The sequence below is a fragment of the Dromaius novaehollandiae genome, chromosome 7 (assembly GCF_036370855.1).
Source record: "Dromaius novaehollandiae isolate bDroNov1 chromosome 7, bDroNov1.hap1, whole genome shotgun sequence".
Taxonomy (NCBI): Eukaryota; Metazoa; Chordata; class Aves; order Casuariiformes; family Dromaiidae; genus Dromaius; species Dromaius novaehollandiae.
Window position 1 is genome coordinate 13,519,318 of NC_088104.1, and position 24,114 is coordinate 13,543,431.

Here is a 24,114-nt window from a genome sequence, read left to right on the forward strand (position 1 = left end):
CACAGGTTTAAAAAAGCTGCGTAAAGATCAATCTGGCGTAGGTAATAAAAACAAGCTAAACTGTTAAGCTACAGGGCTTTGGAGATTAAACATTCCCCATGAGAATTTACCTGTGAATGACTTGTCCCTTCCCCCCCCTGCCCCCAATCATCTCTTCTATTGATACTACTGATTAGCCAAACTGGAGTTTAACTGGACTCCGGCCTCCCCCAGCTCTGTAGCCAGAGCACAAACCTGCAAGTGCCATTAGCACCAGGCAAGTGCTGCATCTCAAGATTTTCTTCATACACTTACTGAACTACATCATAAAAGCAGGTAAGTTTATTCATCTTTTTACTCCCAGAATCATGCTTTGGATTAAACAGCTTTTTCATTTCTCTTCCCCAAAGAGTTAGGGAGTGCACAACATGCATCATCCTCTGTCTTTTATTTTTTTATAGCCAGACTTGCCTACCATCTTCTCTTAAACAGCTCTATTCCCTGAACATTTTAATCACTGTTCTCCACAGCTGTTCCAGTTTGGGGTATTCTCTTGACCACAGATGACCATAAGCACATTCAGTGTTGCCAGGGAGTATGACTGCCCTAATATTTCCTTTCTTTACTGGAATTACCTCTGAGGCTCCCTTTTGCATTTTTTTATGCATCACATGGTGGCTCACGGTCATTTTAGGATCAGAAAACACAAATAACAAGATGAACCCAGGTCATCATATTTTATCTCACAACCACAAATGGTAGATATTCTTTAAGCCTTCAGGGATGAAGAGGGAACATGTGGAACTATTAAAGAATATGTCCAGCTATAATATAAGCAAGAATACCAGAATAAATTTTTTTTGCAACTAGCTAACAGAAACAAAATTGACTACAGACATCGTAAGAGAACATAAGCAAACATAATAAAGGGAAAAATTAACATCAACATAGCTAGGAGCAGGCAAAAAAATTAAAAATCCTTAGAAGTGGTATTATGAAAGAAAAAGGCCCTATACAGTAACTATCAGTTACCCGTGTCTCCCCATAACAGACTTTGTATACAAGAAAACTGTCAGTGAATACTGCTCCTGCTTCTTCCACCATCATACTCTAACTTGTTGACTTTGCAACAAATATTTAAATGAAAAACTTTCTACCAAGGAGTGCCTCTTGCTAGCATGACTCAAAGTCCTCAGTTTAATAGCTACTTCTCCATTGTGAAATCTAATGTAAAGGCCAAACCTTACCAACCCACAGCACACAAGTTCCTAATAAATGGCTTAATTAATAAAAATGGTTACACCCTTTACTTCAATATCTTTAATTATCCTGTCTTTGAAACACTTATAAGAAGTCTTGCATCACATGATCAGACTTAAATGCCACAGACTTATGGCTACGGACTGATTTCATGATTTATTTCTCTTCTTTCTTACTTAGTACAACTCACTGGCAGATCTTATACTGCCTTTTGACTAGATTTGCTATTTTACAATCATATGGGAATCTTAAGTTGTCCTGTAAAACTACTCCTAAACATGGAATACAAGATAAGTGTGAAGTACTACATGGGAGGAAAAAAACAATCCTAATTTTGTCTATAAAAAGATGGCCTCATAAGTAACTGTCAATATTCAGGACAAAGCATTATAACAGACAGTTCAATGAAAATATTCAATCAGTGCTCAGTTGTAGTCAAAAAGGAAAGGAAAAGAAAACAGTGAGAAGATGATATTATGCTACAGTATAAATCTACAGAGCACTTGCAGTTTGAATAATGTGTATAATCTGGTTTCCACATCTCAAAAAGCACAGGAACTGATAGCCTAAGAGAACAGCATCAAACATAATGAAGGTAAAAAAGGGTTTCCATATGAAGAATGATTGATTAGATTGTGACCTGAAAGTCTGGAAAGACACCATGCCGGGGAAATGACAGAGGTGTATAAAACCTTGAGTGACTTGGAGAACATGAATAGATTGCTTACTGTCTCTTCCAGGCAGTGGGCATGAAATTAAATTCATAGGTGACAGATTTACAAAAAACAGAAGGAATTGGTTCTTCACACAGCAAAGCTTCAAGCAGAGGAAAATCCCCGATGCTGTAAAGGCGAGAAGTTTTATAGATCTTTGCAGTCACAGTTTAAACCCAACAAGAGCTAGTAAATATGAAGATGCTACCTCTGATCACAAATCTCTTAACCACAAACAGCATAAGGCTAAAAGTATATTCTGGGGAAGTGTCAGGTATTTTTGCTCTGCTGTCACCGTTTTCCATATGCATGTATTATTGGCCAGTATATGGGGCAAGAGATGAACACCACATTTATTTTACCTGCTCCTAGAGAGAGGCGTCTGCCTCTCACTGAGGTACCCTTCTGGCAGATCCACCCAAAGCAGCTGTTAGTCAAAGCAAAACGCGTCCTTCCTGCAACCAGACCAATCATCCCCTTGGTTCAGGACAAAACAGCTTTTAGGGGACAGCGCAGGCCAACATACATGAGTGCAGGTGTCTGAAGCAGCAACTTCAGTGCTGCAAGAGCTCATCCACTGAATTCAATGCATTCACTTCAGCAAGTGAGCTCTCTTGTCCCATGCAGGCCCAGTACCTGCATAACTTGGGACCTAGAGATGCAGTCAAAAAGTGTTAGCAATGTTCTTGCAACCTCCAGGAAAGAAGAGAAGGCATAAGCCTAGGAATAGAATAATTTGATACAGTCTTATGTTCTGTATGTTTTATATTAACTCTGAATTTCAAAACTAGGTGGTGCATAGAGGCTTTCATAACATTTAGAAAGGCATGGGGTTTCTTGTTTTCTTTTTTAAAAGTCAAATTCACTGTCACATGTCTGGCACTTACTTGACAAGCTCAGACGTGTGTGGCAGATGAGAAAAATTCTCTCTCACCTAACTTCCTTAACTGTATGATAACATATATTCTATATTAGCTTCATAGGTTAGCAGCCTGGGGAGGGAAGCAGGTCAGTAAGAGCATATGTGCAAGTAAAAAGGGCTTTACTAATCAATAATTCCATGTATAGGCTGGTTCCTTTGATCTCATGCAAGTTCAGACTTCCACATTTTAGCTAGATACTCCAACTTTAGCCTTTGTTGATTTTTTTCAATTTCGACATGGATTCCCAGCCTAAAAGGTTTAGTAAGCATGGTTTTAGGTCACACTGGTAGAGACTGCAAAGTTCACTCTAAAGAACAGAAGAACAGCTGCTTCACAGATACACTCAAATGTACAACCTGAATTCTTTATACACATCACACATATATACATGGGTATCAAATGAACTGAAATCACAGTAGGAGTCAAGTTTTAAACACAAACCTTAAGAACTGGAGATAGTCAGCAGCTATATGGTAGAGCTGAAAAAAATAATTGGACTAGAACGAAGCCTAAGAACACATTTGGATATTACAGGTCTGTGTGTGATAAGGAGTATAAAGCAGTGAGGATTAAATGTCAGTCTTAACAGTGATTTCCTTAGTTTTGCGATTGCTCTGATAGGCAACATACTTTAGTATCCATCCTTAACGTTAAATTACAAGAGCTTAATTGAGCTTTTCTACAAAGTAAAAAAACCTCAAACTGACAAACCCCAGGTACATTCTTTTAATTTTACGTATCTTAACACTTACATAATTTCCCATGGAAATCCTTCAATATATCACTACAGATTATCCCAGGGACTGAAGGAATACTTACAACACATGCAAAAGCATTTAAAGGAATTCCAGTTGTGCCGGCTTCTGAACTGCTTGAAAATTATTTTGTGTATGATCTTGTCCATCTGACTGGCTGATTAATGTTCAAATGGTCATATTAATGCACATACACATTCAGAATACACTTACAGCTTAGGGCTCAGCCTGTTGTTTCTAATGCATAAAGTAGTAATACTCCTCTCAAAAATATTATTTGATTTGGTACCATACTCCATGTAACTGATGGAAACTGGCATTCAGTCCTAGCCCTCAAAACAATGCAGGTTACCCAGTACAACACTCACAGTATGTGCAATTATTTACAACGTCTCATCTCAAGAAATCTTCACTAAAAAGCATATCCCTGCTTCACACAGCTATAATTAATTCTTCGTAGATGTTTTTTTAATTGAATCATGTGAAAGATCAAACTATTTCCTCAGTTGCAATTCTTGAAAAATCTCTGCTTTTTTAGAGCAGGCAAAGTTAACAATTTTATCAATTTCAGCTGGAGATAATATATATTTTCACAGCATGAATAAATGAAATAAGGAACCTTTTCCATCAGGATTTTGCTCAGGCTCTTTTTTTTGTCTTTATGGTTTTCAATAAAACGTATCATCATCATATTTCATACATCTCAGACTTTATACAGTCCTCAGCCTTTCTTCTCCCAGTTAAAGAAGGCGTTCTTTAAATGTTTCTCTTTAAGCATTTATTTCTCCCTTCTCCCAGGTCTCTTCTCTGCAGTTACACTGGAAAATCTTGTTTAAAGGCAATCAGACTACATGGAAACTCTTTCCCACTCCCAAAATGCTACCTCACATCAAAATTTCTTATTTCAGATTTTCTTCTCTGCTTTTGCAGTCTTAATTCTCACCTTGGTAAAGCCTAGGGCAGCACAGGTCTTTAGTATAAATCAGGCTAAATCAGAAAGGCTACATAAGACACCACATTTCATTGCATTTAATCTATCCGTGCCATTTCGAAAAATATAAATATTTAACCTAAGACTGGTCAGAAGTAACAGACTGGATATTAAGCATCCTTTAGCATTTTTAAGACAGGGCACAAAACGAGGATAGCTCTTCCATGACACCTTAATGGTTAGTTTTCACCTTAAATAGAAAGGATCATTGTGAATGGTAGCGTAATACGGCTAATTCAGCCTCCCCACTCACAAAGTCCTTGAACAATACTCAGGAGTGGGAAATACTGTTGGCAACTAATATCTGGAGCATTTTGGGCTTTCTTACATACTCACTTAACGTCCGAGAACTGAGGTTACATCCCCCCCCCCCCACACACACACACACTATCCACACTGTATGTGGTTCATTAAACTAGTCATTACACTTCACACTAAGTATTTTGTTTCTCAACTTAAAGGCTTCCAAGCCGATTTTCAGTCTAAGCAATAGATACTTCTTGCTGAAGTAATACAAAGACTATCTGGAAGCTAGCTAGACTTCAAGGGGAAGATTATAACCTTTTTCACTGTCCTCTTCTTCTGAAGAATTCTCATCCCGTAAGTACCTTCAATCCTACAGCAAAACCAATGGTCCTGCTACCATTACGGGAAGCAGAGAGAGACTGGGCATGAAACAGACAACCTGTTTTCTAAAGAAAAAAAGACTTGTAGACCAAATCCTCTCTAAAAAGCACATGCAAAAAAAATTTCAAAACAAGTTTTTTTTTGTTAATGCTTGCATATTACAGAAGCACAACTAGTGAGGAACTAGTGCTGCTATTGTTTTTGAAGGAGCAGAAACATGTAATAATAATCTTGTATTTCTCCCTCCTGTTGGTGTAAGAGACAAAATAAAGGTAAGCAAACAACAACTAATCCACATTCCCTGACTATAAGACTAGAATCTGACTTCTATACTTACTGAGGATTCCCGTAGGTTCAGGATATGTTGACAGGACAATTAAATTGTTTGGACTGAATTTTTAAGGAGTCTAGTCTCTATTACCAACTCTTAAATTGTGCATGTGCAGAAGATATCCGTTTCTGCCACAAAGACAGTACAGTACTACTTTGGAAGGCGGACTGGAATAGACCATACGAAAGGAGTCATTTTGTATAAATTCATCTGTCTCACTGTACAATCTCATATATCCAATATGAGAAACATGAGCAAATTATTTAACATTTGCATACAAATTACATATTTTTGGTTTTTGTGGAATGGTTCCCTGTGTGATCTTGGGCCAGTTCTGAACCTCTCTAAATCTCTATTTCCTTGTTTGCAAAACAGATTAAAATTAGTTATGCCTGATAGGGTGAGGCTCAGTTAACTCAAGTTTGTAAAGAGCTTTCTGATCTTCAGACACCATGCAGAAGAAGGACTGGAAAAATTAATTTAAAAAGCAAAGAAGCATCACACAGAAAAACTTGTATGGACATTATTTTGCAGCAGCAGCAAAAAATTACACTTATAGCAAGTATAAAATATGTATATTAAAAATAACTTATCCACTTACTTCTTCCTTATTTCTAGGTCTGAAACTGGAACACATCTTAGGCCAGCTCCCAATACCATCAGGGATGATGTTAACAACACAGTTACTCTCAAACCTAAGATGAAAAAACAACAGTATTTTACACATTAAGTCAGCAATACTGCAAAAAATGTAGTCTAAATACATACATTTACATGCAGTCTCACGTAGTTATGCATCTCAAATCGAAACCACTTCAGTACGAATATGAATTACAGATATGTAATGAAAGCCTGTGTTATTTTCTGCACTTCCACTCCAGGACTACAAAGGCTCACACTTGGCTTACTACTGCCCAGGATTGTACCCAAAAGTGTAGACACCCCCTTGGAAAGGAGAAGTGATAATAAAAGTATCATTAAACGGTACAGTATTTCCTTTAGAACCATAAGTGTCAGGCAATATGCTCCAATGTGCGATGTGAATTCTGGTTAGAGCCAAAGAACTGGACCTGTATATCTTTTTCCTCCAACCACTTAATCAGCGCACATACAGTACTGTTACCATTTTCTTTTGTAATGCAGACACACATTTTATCTTGAAGTTGTAACTATTTATTCAGTAGAAAAAATGTAAATATTTTTTTGTAGGCCAAATTTTTGCTGCACTCAGCTCAAGTTGTCAGAGATTGTAAACGCAGTAGATTAGAAAAAAGCTGCAGTTGACCAATTCCTTGAAAATACTTTTTTCTGATATTGTAATTCTGGACCAAGAAGCACTTAGATCAGAAACAACCTTATTTCAGTGCTGTAATTCCATTTGCCAGCAGTTTACTTGCTGCTGCTGCTGCTGAGGTGTTTCCAACTCCAGGAGGTGGACAGAGAACAGTGACAACTGAAGGGCTTAATCTCCAGAGTCTTACAAAACAAGTAAATCAAATATATACAATTAAAAAGCACTGCTATAGTCCGCCTCTCTGAAGTCATAAAACTTGAAAGAAATCCACAACGACAAATGCTGAAAATAAAGGGCTTCCAAATTCGTAGCAGAATATAATGAAACAATTAAACAACAACAAATACGAAGCAGTATCTCTAACATTTTCATGAAACTGTAGTAACTACCCAAAACGCAGTCAGTAAAAGGACAACTGGCTACCTTAACCCACATAACAAACAAGCAGAAAGTTCTGTCTCCCTCTAAACTGCCAAATTTCTGAGAAGTGCTCCCTGGATGTTAATGACTCCCTGTAATTAGAACATTTCTAGAAGTCACATCAAAAATTTTGTTTTCATATGATCCTTATGAGGGATTTCATAGTATGCACTTTATCAAAATGTCATTTTAGAGGAAGAGATATCAATTTGTTGCAAGCTAGCTCCTAGCAGACCTCAGTCATGGGTAAGGGACTCATCGCACTGACCACTGCACACACCAAGCCAAGGAGGGTTCCTTCCTCAGTCAACCAAACTCAGGACAATCAGGGGAAAAAAAAAAAAAAAAAAAAAAAACCACCCACAAACATAGTTACTGCTACAGGTTTTCTGAACTGAGGTATGACTTCCTTTGGCCCGGCTCTAGGCATCCCCAACAGGAATGGAGCCTGCGCTCCTGTGACTCCTGGGGTCACCTCACCTCCCTAATGCCCCAGAGAAGCATCATCACCCCAGAAGATCTGCTTGCTCATAGGACTTCCAATACCTGCTCAGGCTTGCTCATCAACTCTGCATTTAACCACCACACATTGCTGTTAAACTGGATTTTCAAGTGTCCATGTTCAAACAGCCCTAACTCACATGCTCATAAAGTGGCTCAAAATCCTGTTTTTGTTCTTCATGTTTTCTGTGCTGCTGTGTGAGCTTTTATGGCAGGTTTGAACCTGTATTGCCCAAATATCTCACAAAATACTAAATAATACATTGCGGGGGGTAACAACTAGTATTGGGATTGCATATGTGATGCTGGTTTTGCCTCCCCTCCCCCCCCCCCTTGAAACGATTCTTTGTTAGCATTGCTTTCATACAACGAGAATTTGTACACAATTAGAATTTCATTGGTGGAAAGTCAAAGACAAGTCTTTTAACTGAAAAATCTGAAGTATTCCATTTGGAAGTGCTGCTGCAATGTTTCCAGGAAGCTGTAATCTATGTCCTCACCTTCTCACTCTTCATGCAGACCAGCTGCTCTCTGAATTACGTTTCACAAAACATGTCATGTTCTGCCTTTTGGGAGATACAAGGAAAAGGAGAGACAACGTGGAAATTCCTGGCCATGTGACATAACAGGAGACACAGTCCAGGTGCAAACCCAGGGCACAGAAGTAAATTAGTATTACAGAACATTTAGGTTTAAATCACCGCAGGGCACTTGAGAAGCATTTCCATTAAAAAAACTCCTATTTGATGTTTTTATTTTTAAAATCAATTAAAACTTTTAATTTAAATCTGCATAAAGTTTCATTAAAACACATAATTCAGTGAAAAAATAAATGTCAAAGTTTTCCACCAGCCCTAATTCTAGGCTTACCTTTAATGTCAACCTTACAAGTCAGGTAATTTTAAAATAAAACGATCAGTGAGAGCCTCACAATCAAGGTACTATATTCGATCTCTCCAGACATCCTTTGAAGTCTTCATCTTGAAGACTAAACATCGTAAAGTGCCACTTTTAATTGTTTTGATTGCACAGATGATTCTTTGGCCTTTTGTTTCACGTTAACACACAACCACACCTAAAAATTCTTTTGGTTAAATCAGCATGTTGAAAACCATGACACCAAAGAGAATGAGTAAAAGGCTGTCGGACAAGAAGCCAGCATCATTTTAGACATCATTTTCCAATTAGACATCATTTTCCTTGCTAATTCCATGACTTATTTCTACCTTCCGAGCACCGCCCCTTTTCTTTTTACTTTACTTTTCAACTCTCTGAATCTGTCTTCCTCTTCATCTTTGTTAGAAATCGTTATGTCTTTAATAATTATTTTATAATTAAGAATTTTTGCTTTGAACTTTGCAGTGGCTGTTAAACTGAATTATAAATCTTGTATTACACAAAAAGGTACGAAATAGCATTTCAGAGCAGTGTTATGTATCATGGGGCCAATAAACAAAAGTTATCAACCAAGCCTCAAAAAAAAGCATGTGAACACTGCAAGAAATTATTTCTCTATTTTAAAAGCAATGCACACAGCCAAGATTTTGAACAGACCTCACCAGCTTTGCTAGTTTTAAATGCAACTGGTAATTGATGGAGGGGGCAGTAGATTTAAAAAAACAAAACAAAACAAAAAATCCCACTCATCTTCCAGTTTTTGACCCTCTCCTATCAGAGGTTTCTGGCAAGCAGCTGGAAAGGGAAGGAATTCTTAAAATGGATTTTCTGCCCATGGAAGAAGTTTCCCATTCTTTAGAGCCTTTCTTGCTGGCTGCTCGCGCCCAGCCTGCGCTTGCTGGAGATTTTGGGGCCCCACAGACTGTAGCGAACACCGAACAAACTGTGGCCACGTTCTCAATGGACAAACGGCACCGATGGTACAGTAATAGAGAAAAGTCTGAGCCAGCAGCAGAAATTCTGAGTCAGTAATAAAAACAGACATTAATTATCATTTATGAAGCCAATAATCAATATTGTTTAACAGTTTAATTCCTCCTGAGGCTAACAACACAGTCTGCTTTCCAACTTCAGCAGCCTACACTGCATTTGCTTTTTTATTTCCTTTTAAAACGGCCACTCCCAAACTCCTGCCACTATTAGGTATTCAACACAGCTCTGAACCCATAATCCTCTAAACTCTCCTGCAAAACACAGATTTTGAGTTCAGCCAAGGTCACGCTGTACTAGCAAACCTTAATCTCACCTGCGCCAGCAGGATATGCTGGCTGGACGCGGCCCCTGGGACGTAGCTATCTGGCGCACCGCAGCTTCCCTTCCCCTCTGCTGGGGAAGCAGCGGGTCCAGCGGCACACGTGGTGGGAAGAGCTCAGCTGCCCTCCCGCCAGCCAGGGCCCAACACGCAGAACAAACCAAACCTGACCTTGCTGCAACCACGTCTAATGCAGCAACGGGAGGCAGAGCCTGCTTCTAGCGCCCAGCTGCTACTGCGGCTTTTTCACCCTCACTGCAAGGATATCAAGTGATAATATCGAACACACAGGGTTGTGTTGTTAGACCTCTACAACGTTTCTGGCACGTCTTACTTTCAAGGTACTTTTTACAGTACATGAAGAGAAGATGTATTGTCTCCCCACACTGCATTACTGTCAGTAATGCAGTAACTGATTTACTATGCCTTGTTTAACAAGAAACACAAAAAACACTGTGCAACTACAATAAACTTCTCATTCTCACTTACTATACGTGATCAGTTTGCCATTCAAAAAAAAGAACATGAGGTAACAATTATTTATTGCCTTTGTAAACCTTTACGAAGTGTGACCATTCCTTCTTTCACTTATCTCAGTCACCTGAAGTGATAAAACATCACAAAAGATGTGAATGAAAGACTGTAGAAGACAAATCCTTACTCAGTCAACAGACAGTTTTCACCATCCCTTTTGCCAGGGGAAAGGCTGTAGGATGCAGCCCACCAATGCAAGGACCAGAAGTGAACTTCCCACGCACAGCTTACACAACACACCTCTTTCAAATACCTCAGCATTTAAGGGTTTTCCCTCCTGCAGCTGCAGACACTAAAACCAGTCCATGGGCATACAAAATGCAGCAATGCTCTAGTGATAAATGAATGACGTCAGCCCGCTGCACATCTGCGCAGTTTTTAAAGGCCAGGCTGGAAGGAAGAATCATCCCTTATGACACTGAACTCCAAACATTTTAATAATGCTGAACTACCGAACTACTATTTTGACTAAAGCATAACAGAGCCTGTCTTGACGCACAGACATCAAGAAACGAAGAACACACCAATTTCAACAGCGGTTCCAACAACTCACTGTTAAATTGTGCTTTTCCTTCCTATTTAAAACAAATTCAGCTTTCAACTACTAATTCTTGTTTTGCCTTTCTTGATGAAAAAACACAGGGTCTTGTATTTTTCTTTCTGTGAAGTTAATATACAATAAATAACTTTTACTATTCATTTCAATAAACTAGGTACTAAGCTCTGAGTCTTTCGTGATTTTTTTCAGCCCTGGAATTGTTTTTGTGCATCATGTCCAAACAGCCCTCACTGTCCGAGCATCCTTTTCCTTTCTTGGATACCAGTTCTCCATTTTGTAGGAAGGGTCTGTTTTCCCTCCTCCTTAATATATGGCTCTACATTTAGCCATATTAAAACAGAAGTTTGATTAAACAGCTCACCTTATCAGGCAATCCTGAAAGCTCTGCATGACCATCCCAGTTTTGTCATTATCTACTGCTCCAGAAATTTTGGGTTTTTTTAAATGTAATTCTAATAAAATTATACTAATATCCACCCCATTTACTATCACTAGATCAGTTATTTTTGTTATAATTTTAGAAAAAAAAATTGCTATCTTGCTACTAAATAGAGTAAATAGAGCTTCTGTCATGCTTGCATTTTGCCAAACTCTTACTATCACCATTAAGGATGGTAAGCAGCAATTCTCTTTCAGAAAAAAACATCATTGTACCAATCCATACAATTCTCAAAAAAGAACCTTTTCACCAGTGCAAACAGATTTCATAGCTGAGATGTGGTCCCAATCTTGCTGTTAGCACACGGTAAAAAAACCTTGAAAATCAGTATGTCAGGTCTGCCTTAGATTCCACATAAGCATTTGATTGCAGAGGAGCATAAATTATGTTTGGAAACTCAAAGGAAAAATAAATACATTCTCAAGTATAGCATCAGCTACACTTGGAAGCAACAAAACATTGTAATCAAATACAGAAATTGCACAAGAGAGAACAACAACTAACAGGTCATATATAGCTGATGGAAAAAAAAAATTACTCCTAGTTTGATGGCTAAGATGTCATGGGGTGGGGTTAAGGTCCAAACTTTCTCTGGAAAAGAGAAGGTCCCCTTCTTTCTCTGGATACCTAATATTGATACTTCTGTCATTGTCCTGTCTTCTTTAGCAGTGATTTCAAATCAAACTGAAACCACTTGTTTCCATCCATTCCCATGGCTCTGTGAGACACTATCAAAACAGCATCCGAATTTCACTTTACAAGGTTTAAGACTTGAGCATTTTTTTCTAATTCAAAATAAAACATCCTCCTGGTGGCTTCATTTAAACATTCTGCAAGACAGGTGATAGCACCTTTCTGATACCAAACAGCAAGAACCAAGCTCTATCACATAGGACCCATTTGAAATAAATTAGACCCCAAATCTATCTTTGTCCTCTTGTCTAGGTATAAAAAGTAGACCTTTTCCTGTATGGAAGCTACAACATAGTCCAGCTCCACTTTTTCAGGGCAGGATGCACATGGCAAGGACGAATTCCACTCAACACTGTCATTCCAGTTCCTGTCTGATGTGGATGGCAGATAGAATGGGATCCCCAGACAAAACATACACATTTCAAGAGCTTTTTAAATACCTACCGGAGGTAATGATCTTCAGAATCAAATATGGCTTTTGGAGGGGGACAGCTGCTCTTCACAATTTCTCACAGCTGCTGTAACAGAATCTGTCAGCAATAGCTGCCCAGTTAACGTTCAGACTGTCAGAAGGAGTTTGAGATTTCTTATTTGTGAAATTCAAATTTGAAGAAACAAATGAATACAACATCTTTAAATAAAATAGTTTCTAGAGCTGGTATAGAACTTCTAGTCAAGGCCCAGAAAGAGACTAGCCAATATCCCAGAGGAGTAATCACCAAAGACACGGGGGAATCCACAGGGAAGTCTCTCTCAAATCAGGAACAAAGCTTGTTGCCAGGGTCAAGATCTGACCTAAAGATAAAGTTATAGCACTCATACCAACACAGCAAGACTGCATGCAAAACTGAAAATACGAGGTCCAACACTCGTCACCACCAGCCCCCTTTCCAGATGTTTTCAGGTGGCCACTTCTAAGAACGTCACACCTGTATTATCAGGTTGGGTAAGAATATTGTAGAAGACACCACAAAAACGAGGAGTTTTAAAGTAGGAAATGTGGCAAGTAAGCATTTCAGAGAGAAGACGGTCATCTTGAGGGAAATGACTGAATGTGTGTAACGACTACAACAAATTTAGAAGACGCTAGGATAAGATAATCGTGAGAAACAAAGCTCAATGTAATGCAGTTGACAATTGCGACAACCACACAGCAACCCCACTATTCTTGAGTTGCTCCATCTTTACCTATATCCTCAATATTATGGGGCTAAGATACCTACGTATTTACATTCTAATGGCATAGTTCACTTTTGAATTGTATTTATAATACTTCTTTTCTTGCTTTATAACATTTTTTCATGTTTTTTGACTTAACATTCATTAACGCATGTTAAAGTTCTTATTTTTCAGTTGGCTCTAGATATAGGTGTTTGACTGTACCCACTGCAAGGAAGAATAAGATATCATAACCATGGCAAGAGGACACAGACTGCTTTTGTCTCTTTTGCATCAATAAGGTCAAGCTCTGTAATAATGCCATCAGTGGACCCATTCTGTTTTAACAACATCCCAGCACATTAAGCAACCATATGAATAATCCCTAAAGAGAAGATGTCAAGAAAGGCATTGATTAATTCTCCAGCTCTCTACTCCTCTAAACTCTGTTGTTATAACACTGAATGATCCAACCTCTTATATGGTGTCTTACACAGCTCCATTAACTGGGATCCTACCACGGTCGAGGGCAGACTATACGACGTCCAAATTCTAAACATCAGATTTTATGCAGCACTTCAAAAATTTGGTACTGTAAATAAAGAAAGTATTCCTGACTTTAAGAACTGAAGAGGCTTAATCTGAGGTTTTAAGTATATAAAAAGATAATCTCCAAGTATTTAAATTTCCTTCCATTTGTCAGCTAAGGATTTTGCAGCATCCTAATAGTTTAATGCCAACAATAGAGAAATAAATGGCAAAGATCCAGGTTAAAAATTTGGAGTGCAAGTTTCTACAAATGTAAATACTATTTATCAATCCAGAGACTGACGTCTTCCCTGAACTGACAGATAAAGCACACAGTTGAATAGTATTAGCCTGTTTTAGAATCACTTTTAACCTCTTTACTAAACTAAAATTTTCTATCTTCTATTTTTAATCCCATGTTCCTTAGCTTCAAAGGAGACCAATTACTTCAGTGGTTTATTGACACTATATATTTTATTACAGAGCGTCTCCATTTTATTTGCAACTAATCCATGCGCAATGAACTTAATTGTTATATAGCACCTCTGAGGGAAGAGCGTCTGGGGCAGTGGGACCTGCCTCTGTTGACACACTTTACAAAACTAGGCAGGTTACTTCCACTCCTCTTTCCCCATTTTCCCATCTGCCTTCTTTATTCAGACTATAAGCTTAGAAACAGGAACAGGTCTCAACATTTGTGTTACAAAGGCTACCCAAACGGGGTCCTCACCTCACCTGCACTCAATGCAGTGCTGGGATACAAGAAAAAAGAAAAAAAAAAAAAAAAAAGCACTATTTGAGTACTTACTAAACCTGTGAACACATAGACAGACACACAAAAAGCTGTTCTATCCTCCTTTTTCTTCCTTCAATTCAGGTATCTGGTTCCTACTCTCAGCCCTGATATTTACTGACACGTGAAGATTTTGGTGAATCATTTAAGCCATCTCTGTCACTTTATAAACTGAAAAATGACGTAAATATAATTGGCCACAAAAGCGTCTGTGGGGAGGTATATATATGTGTGTATATATATATATATATATATATATATATATATATATATATACACACACACACACACATACACACAGAGCAACCCACAAAAGTTGCTGCAAATGTAGTTGGTGGACTAAACTTTCTTAATTATTTTGATACTAAAACATGAATGCTCATTAACAAGTCCAGAGGAAGTACAAGATGACAAGCCTTAATTGTAGTTCCTCGGTTATATTTCCAGACAAGCCCTGAAAACCCAAGCTCCTTTCAGCACTGAACAGGCGAGAAGAAAGCTTTCTCATTTCTCTTCCCACTCGTTTCAAGGACTCCCGATTGCACAGCAGGCTTAATTACCATACAACTAACTTCAGATCCTTACCTGTGGCGACGGAGGAGAAAAACAATCTCTCGTGTGCACATCCGTCACGGAAGATGTTCCGTCATTATCTTAGTGGTACTTGCCCACACCACCCAGCGGTGCATGAAATTCTTCATTTCAAGAAACACAGAGGCTTTGCCACACCAGAGTAGCAAGAAGCTATGCAGCAAGGACTGGCAGCAACACGAAATACCACCTGGTGGAACCGCTAAGTGAAACACTAAGTACAAAGATTCTCCTTTTCACTATCCCTGCTGTGAATCAGGGAAGAAGAGCCCTAAGCGTCCTGTCAATGAATTACCCATGCATATCTTGTGACTTTTAGGAAAGGTCACTGGAGTAAGCTTTTAACTTGCATGTGTGTGAATGCTTCTCAGTTCCTGTGGAGCTACTGCTACAGCTCAGATTCAGACTCTCCTAAAGGGATAAAGCCATTACATTTTTAAAAGCTCCTGATCAGTTCTTGAAGTTCATGTAGTTAATCAATTAAAACTTAATATCTCTGCCTTTCTCAAACATTCAGAGGACTGGCACTCATCAAAAATAACCAAATTTAAAAAAAAAAAAAAAGAATTTCTAAATGCAGTTGTATTTGAGGTATTGCATTTCAGAAAAACATCAGCAGGTTTTGCAAAAAGCAGAAGACATCTCACTTTCAAGACACATCACTCCCTCGCATTGTGTCATACTGATCTCCAGCTTTAGAAAGAGGAAAAATCCCAAAACCTTTCTCTACTACAAATCTGCATGAGAAAGCTTAATTTGTAGCTTTTGAGGAAGTTGGAGTGTTGATCACAAGCTTCTGCAAAACAACTGGAGTTGCAGCACAGCTACAGAGTCACAATAAGCACATGCATGTGAGAAACACCAAAAAATAAAGACGTGACAGGAAGTGATAGAATGGTTCTGCGTGTCACCAGTTAGAGAAAGGTGAAGCAAGCTACCAGTTCACTTGCTCCATGATTATAACTAAAACATGTCCTAAAGAAACTTCTACCAACAATGTTTTTGGTCTACTAGGTTGCGATTGCACTGGATTTCCACTGGGAAAATGCAAACAATACTCTCCAAGGGATTCTGCAAAATATTCTAACAGAAAATTACCAAAACTTCACATCTGTTAAATTTACATCTGCTAACCTCAGCAGTGTTTTTTTTTTTTTTAATCAAAAGTGTTTGTTTAGAATTTCAGACTAAATTTTCACAGTGAGAAATACCAATTTAGGATCTGTGCTATGCACCACCTTCTTCAGCTCTGAAAAAGCAAGCAGTTACTATAGATTTATATGGCTCCTTTCCCATAAGTAGGGCATTCCTTACCAGAAAAGCAAACCAGGGAAAGACTGGCAACAAAGAAAATATCTGAACTTTAACAAGTAATCAACATCATTTTTGCTTTTGCTTTAGATTTCTTTTTCACTTCTACAACATAAAGTGAAACTTTAACTCTTGAAAACACCAGACAAAAATAATTAATAAAATTTGCTTTGTTTATGCAGGTGATAATGCTCTTATTGGTATTCAGAAGTCAGTAAAGCTGGGTTAGTTTGACATTACCAAAGAAGAATGTTCTTTCTTTGTTCATACTTAGTTTCTTCTGATAGGAAAAATAAGCAGTATTATATGACTTCTTTAAAGGAAATGGACTCAATTTTCACAGGCCAAGATCTGACCTACTTTTTTCCTCTGTGTTTATTTTTAAATAGAATTATAAACTAATAGTTAGAAGTTACAAACACAGCATAAACATATAGCTAGCAGAACTAATGCAATATAACTTTCCAAAGTGCTTTGTTACTTTCATAAAGACCTAAGAGAAGGCCCAAGAGACTTTGATAACAACTGAGTTAGTATTTGTCATTTATTTCATATAAGGTAATACCAGCTGCATTTACGTAGTATGGTTGCCACACCGATAAAAACTTCTAGAAGAAGTCAGATTGGTAAGATTTCAATATTTTCAAAACGTAGCAAGAAAGTGGACAACATAATGGTATTTAATATCATCTGTCCCAATTACACACAGTTTTTCTGGCTACCTATTCCAGAAGTAGAAAATTACTAGACAGAGCGGCCACGTACACTCATACAGCCAGCTCATGCATCCATCATGGGGCCAGATAACTGTCATCCTTAAAATCAAACACAAAAAGGAATACTCGCATTTTTGTTATGTGATGGGCACGTATCTGGAGCGTCCGAGGGACATCGCAGAAGCGCAGTAGGAAGCAGGCTGTGCATGGCCCATATGTGAAGCTCCTCAAGGGAAGAGATGTAAAGGACTGGCTGAAGAAATTGCTCTGGCAGACAGGACGGGGTTCCCACCTTACAGAGGCACTGTTATATTAAATCCAGAATTTGGATTTTGCAAATGCAGATTACTGGGACCTTGTTCAAGAGAAGTCAAAATGGGCAAACAATTATGTGTGAGGAGACCTCCCAACTACCGGTTTTAAGAGCACTTCTCAAGCTAGTTCAGAAAAGCTATGATTTCCAGTCTGTGGCTGAAATACTGTGCAGACAACCTAGGATATGTAAAGCCACCTGTCACCTCCCTTAGTTTGTTGCTGACAACCTAAGTCACGTTCCCATACGATACATCTGCCTCTCACTCTCTCTGGAAGAAGTTTTGTGCACTTTTCTCCTTGCCTCCTACTCCTCTTGTTCCTCCACCCCTTCTACCCCACCACTCCCTTCCCTCCGGCTCTAGGTCTCACCTCCGCACATATGCCTCCGTGTTAGAACCGCTGCCTTATCCTGTACCTTAGCCCTTTAATTCTGCCTACTTCTTCCTATCTATCCAACGGCCTTTCTCACACCCTGGTCTCACTTCCTTCTGCCCTGAGCTTCTCAAATCCAGTCTCTTCTCCACCTCAAACACGAGGAAGAGAGGAGAGAGGGAAACCAGAGTGCAAGCTAAGCAAGCCACAACAGCAAGGAGACACATGGGTGAAGCAGGAGGTAGAGAAGAGAAAGCATTTGGGCTAGGTAGAATTTGGGGCAAGACAAGGTTATGCAGGGGAATAAAAAGCAAGCATTTAGCAGGGGAAATATCAATACATTATTGCCCTAGCAATATACTCTCTGTAGTCAACTTCAAGAGCTACTGTTGGCCTAATATCCTCCTAGCTGGAGCTGCGTTCTGACCCAGTTCAGGGATGCTTGCATGCTTCAATACTGCTAGGGTTTGCAGTTGCATAACAGAAGTACGTAATTCTGTTTTAAACTGGTAAATGGTTTCTCTGTTTATCAATTTGCCCACATCAAGGTATAGCAAATCACATATCCAATGCTCAATGTGTATGTATGTTCAGTGCATCAAGAGTCCTCAGATAACATAGCCATTTCTACTCTCATGTGAGCAACATGATGTTAGGATTTTGTTTTCTATCATGATAAAGTTGTTTTAAACCCAGAGCAGTTTCCTGATATTCTTCACTGCGCGGCCTTTTATGCAGTTGTCCTAGCACCACTGCAACAGTGGCAGAGAAGCAAGAAAACGTGTGTGGGAGTTGCTCAAAGGGTAGCAGTGTTAAGAGAAATGTCTGTGGAAACATGGTACAAAGCAGCATTTGGGGGTGATGCCATCTTTAACAGAAAGAGCTAGCTCCAGAAGAGGACACCTGTCTACAGCCCTGATTGAGTGGAAAGCATCAATCTGGCCCATCAGGAGGTATGGGAAGTGCTGCTAACAATCAACCTAGTACTGCAATGATGAATCATAGTGTCATCAAGTTAATACAACTCATCAGATCCTAATTAAACCACTCCACGTTGCTAATCACTCTGTGTATCTCAAGTGGTCTTTTGCAGTACGCCTGACTCCAGTGAGGGTGGGCCAATCAATTCTCTAATGAGTCCTCACTTCTACAAACCACGCAAATACTCTGTGGACTTTCATTGCAGCCACTATATATACACACACAATTAAGCAACAAAAGCTAAGTTTCTTTCAGCCTTCCTTCTTCCTTTCTTCTGATGGTGTAGAGGAAAAGTATGTCTATACACCCACATGCTAACCGATCAAAACAAGGTTTTTTTTTAATCAAGCTGATCAAATATCTGCTCTAGAGGGATTTGCCTATATTCAGCTATTTAATTACTTCTTTCACCTCTCCATGTGAAAAGCAATTTTCCATCTCATCTCTTTCAAGATTTGTTAGTTTGTTAGGATAGTTAGTTAGTTAGGAAAATTAATCCCTTTCACAAAATTTGATAGGTTTGGATCAGTATCACTTATGAGACAATGAAACATGTATTGTTCATAGCATTCAGTAGAATATTTTCCCAGGATGAGGGAGAACAGTCCAGGGTAAGAGCTATTTTCCTTCAAACTTCTTTTGCATTTGGTTGAAATGCATTAATCACTTGCCTTGTCACCAAATATAGCTTTCACTTCAAATAAGTCAGGGCACTGTCTTCCTCATTTTATCAAAACACTAAGTTCACGTTTACCCTTCGTTAAATCCAAAAGAGCCTTCTGCTACTGCTGTTGTAGTTAACAAGACTTTTGCCATTAACATAAATGCTACTGAGTAGAACCAGTTTCATATGATGAGAGTACTCTTTGTAATGAGATATTTCAGTGAAGATCCAGAACACTTTCTTTTCTCACGGGCTCCTTGCCATTTTACCCACGTTTTCATATCTGTAAGTTTTCCCACAAATACTTCTTCTGTGTGCTTCTGTGATGGCTTGGGGCACTGTAGTGGTATAAATAATTCTATTAAGAAGTCAGTATGCTGTTGTAGTGTCACCATGGAAAATATTTCACACTATCTATACCAGCAGTGATACTTACCACTAATTAGACCTGCTGCAGTTTTTCTAAGTTATTAGCAACATGCTCCAATTTATATTTACTACTACAAGGCCTGAAAGCCTGAATAACAGGTAAGGACCTTGAAATGCCAAGCACAATGGAAACACCTAACAGGAGGAAAGTCTTCCCCAATCCTTGGCTTCACATTACCATTTATATTTCCACTAGCTTTTGAAACAATCTCCCATTTTTCGCTTCCTCTTTGTAGTCACCCTCACATCTCTCGAAGAAAACCAAAAGCATTTCACAAACACTTCCTAGATGAAAATCTAACATAGGGGGAGAACAAGATCGGCTCAAGTCTTTTTCTTCCTGTCCCAGTGACCCCAGACATGAATTAAAGTAGTCCAAAGGTCCCCAGAAGCAAAGATCAGTGTTCCCATGCTTGCAGCACACACTGACAGTTTGGGAGCTTGAAATACGAAAGCTGCTATACAGAAGTCTTTTTGTCCATCAGGTGTAGCTTATTCTGTACACAGAGTAGTAATTAAGGCTTTCTTATATAGGTAAGGCCCAATTTAGTACTCACGCGTTCAGTATTCATGACTGTTTTGTCAGACTGCATTAAAGGATTTAACTTCACAATTCCCTCATAAAAGAAAAAAGAAGTACCGAATGTTTTATCGAGAAGGAATATTGAGAAGGCTCTGACAAGTTAAATGATTCAAGAGATAGCAATGAAATCAAGAGTTTGCTATTCAGGAAAGGCATAGCTATTCGTAGAAATAAAAACATTCACAATTTCAATAGATGTGTCAATCTCAGCTAAAAAATAAAAGCTATGTGATCAGTGAAATTTTCTCCTCTACACTGTAATTTAATTACTAAGATAACAATGCTATATTAAATTTAATTTTAGTAAAATAAAGTGACGAAGACTATTTACACAATCCGTCTAAGTGTATATCACTTTACAAAAAAAGGGGCAATAAAAAGAAAGATTAAATTTCACTTTTATGAGCAATATGTCAAATTTCTTCAAACTCAATACAAGATAAAACTGGGCTCACTGTACTCCAAAAGTTAATGTAAAAACATCACTATTTTATTTAATTAGTTTAATGTAAAGTATCATAAAGTGTTTCTTTCTTCATTGCCTTCTCTTGATTACATGGGATCATAATGAAGATTGACACTATGTATTGCTTCTAGAGCTTGCATTGTCGCTACAAATTTTAACTTACAAAAAGGCCAGAGGACCAGATGCATAAAAGTATTTTAAAAGAGTATTCAATAGGAGTTAGATGCATAAACACCCTAACAGATCTTTATGTTTACAGTTCCCATGAAACGCAAAACTGAAGGCACAAAACATTCATAAACACTGACATATCACATGACAGATTGTAGCTAATTTTAATCATGTAAACAAGGGTCCATTCAATGGCTCACTGAAGTCACAGGGAAGTTTTCCATCTAATTTCAGTCTTATTGAATCTCTAAAAGATAATTATCTTTTAAAAATGGACTCATTTATTCCATTGCTAAAATAAAACACACCAGCTAACACACACACTCCCTCCTTTGACCTTTCTTCACCAAGGAACCAACCAACCAACACAAAGAACACACCTATAACTCCACTTGCATAAAAGGCTTTTGAAATGCTTTTGAAGAGGCAAAATGGCGAATTATGCCTGCTCAAACGTAATACCTCAGTTTCAACGAACACATAGCACTGTTCAGGAGCAGGAAATACTATGGATGCTGCCACTTCCCTTATGACAGCACCCAGTAAACTGAGTTTGGAAAGCACCTCCCATTCCCCCGAGGAAAAAAAAAATATGCTAGTAAAAGTATATATTCAGCCAGAGGAAGGAGGAAAGCAAGAATGGGGACAGATTCATTCCCCAAAGAGGAAGGGTTTCCAGTTGTGTTCGGTGACCCTCGATAAACATCTGAAAACGAATATATTTTCAAACAACGTGAGCTCAACAAATATATAACTCATCTTTCAATTTACATGCCCCACAGAAACCCCAGCTAGACCCAGGTTCGCTACAATGCCTCACAAACCCTTCAAATACTGTGTTTTCAACTTTCCAAAAGATCGCCTATTCTTACCTAAACTGTTCAGGGCTTGAGGCAAGATCTTCCAGAAATACAACCTTGTGAAAACCATCACTATTTCCTCAACAAAATTTCACCCTCAATTTAATAAAAATTGGGAAATCGCTACAGACCAACAGGAACACGGGCCCGGCTAACCAAGACTGTATTTTTCACACTGCTTCTGACACCAACAGCCTTTCCGGGTCCACAGAGTCCTTGGGGGAGACAAGGCTGCATGTAGTATCTTCTCCAGAAATTCTCCAAGGAGTCAACACTGACACCATGTATATCTTTCCTGGACAACCTTTTCCTCCCAGTCTCCAGCTATGTTACCTGTGTCAACTCCAAACAGGCCTCCGCAAAAATTCCAAGAAATAGGTTTGACAGGCCAGGAGGGGAAAGGTCACAAAAGCAAAGAAACCATGCTAGGTTACACCACAAAAAGGTGTAATTTCAAAATGCTGGATTCCTTATATGCAGAACTGAGGATCAGCAGTTGTGGCTTATTTTGCACGTCATTTACTAAAAATAAACACTCCTATCCTCTCTTCTCAGAGGACACCACCCTTCTCTGAGAAACTGTGCTGCAATCGAATCAGGTAATGCTTCTCATAACCTGATCAGTAGATTACTCAAGTGCCTATTCCTGAATATTCAACTTTTCAACTTGTATTTCATTAAAAGAGGGGGGAAAAAAGTGAACTCTTGTAAGCAGCACTGAAAGAAGAAGCCAGCATGCACATGATACAACCAAAGTTTGGTACAGAGACAGATTTACATTTCAAACTATATGCTACAATGAACAACCAAAAAACAAAAAGGGGGACTCAATCTGAACTATCATAACACAAAATCAGACATAACTGACAACAGACAGCTATGTATCAATACCAGCTGGATACACATTATTTAACTGTAAAAATACAGGACCACTTAAAAGCAGAATCTCCTCTCAAATTCTGGCACACATCATCTACAGGGTCACACTTCTGGTACCTCTCAGTTTTGAGATGTTGACACTTCACAAATACTTTTTTTTTCCCCTGACAGTTTCTTCACTAGCTAACGCAATGAGTGATGCATGAAACCAGAGAATCAATTGTGTAGTTTCTCCGTATTTTTGGTACAGAGAGTAAATTCAACGTAACTGCAAGCATTTATTCCCCCAAGCAAGTGAAATACTGCTCTTGCAAGGTCGCACCCAACTGCGCTTACAGCTTCAAAGAATCAGAGTCACGCTCCTCCCAGGGCACGCACGCTCCGAAGAGCGGACACCTTCTCCCCAACGCGCCTCTGAACATTCGTGGAAACGTGCACCACGAGAGCATTGTGCGACAGTGGAAGGCTTTTCCTGCTTCCCAGGAAAGAAAGTGGCAGGATTCCCTCACTACTCGCTAACAAAGTAAAGAGCATTAGTTCCTCTAAGGGAATCATCCAAAACAAGCTACATGTGAGATTAAGCTATCCACCAACAACAATACTAATCACATTACAGAAACAATAAGCCACTCATGTTTCTTCTAGAAAATAACACCGAGAAGCTCGTTTGTGGAAGAACGTGTTGCATAACTCCGAATCAACTTCATATAAAATGAAGAAACAAAAACACAGACTTACTAATTTTGAACCTCTGTAACACAAAGGGAGTCATTGCCCACACTGTGCAAAACAAAATAGCCAAAGTTATAACTTACTTTTTAATTTTAAGATAATTAACAGGACTATTATACAGCAGTCTAGACAGAAATTGCTGACTTAAGACTAAACTGCTTGGAAGCAGACTGGCTCTCTAGCCACCACGGAGTCATTTGGAGAATATATTTTCAGTCCAATAGGTTCTATTCCCCCAATGTCTCTTCAGTTGTAGGAAAAGCAATTGCATTGCTTGAAAACACGTGCCTTTTAAACAACGACTTCTCTTCCTGCCTTCCTTTGCTTCCTCCCTTTC

At 38.7% G+C, this 24,114-nt stretch overlaps 1 protein-coding gene across 1 annotated transcript in view; it reads right to left on the bottom strand.

Moving 5' to 3' along the window:
- SLC49A4 (solute carrier family 49 member 4) overlaps window positions 1–24,114 on the bottom strand; it is a 71,856-nt gene that overhangs the window by 46,290 nt on the left and 1,452 nt on the right. Inside the window, exon 2 of the mRNA XM_026118445.2 lies at window positions 6,181–6,274. Within this exon, the coding sequence (XP_025974230.2) occupies window positions 6,181–6,274 (94 nt within the window). The remainder of the gene's footprint in view (window positions 1–6,180; window positions 6,275–24,114) is intronic.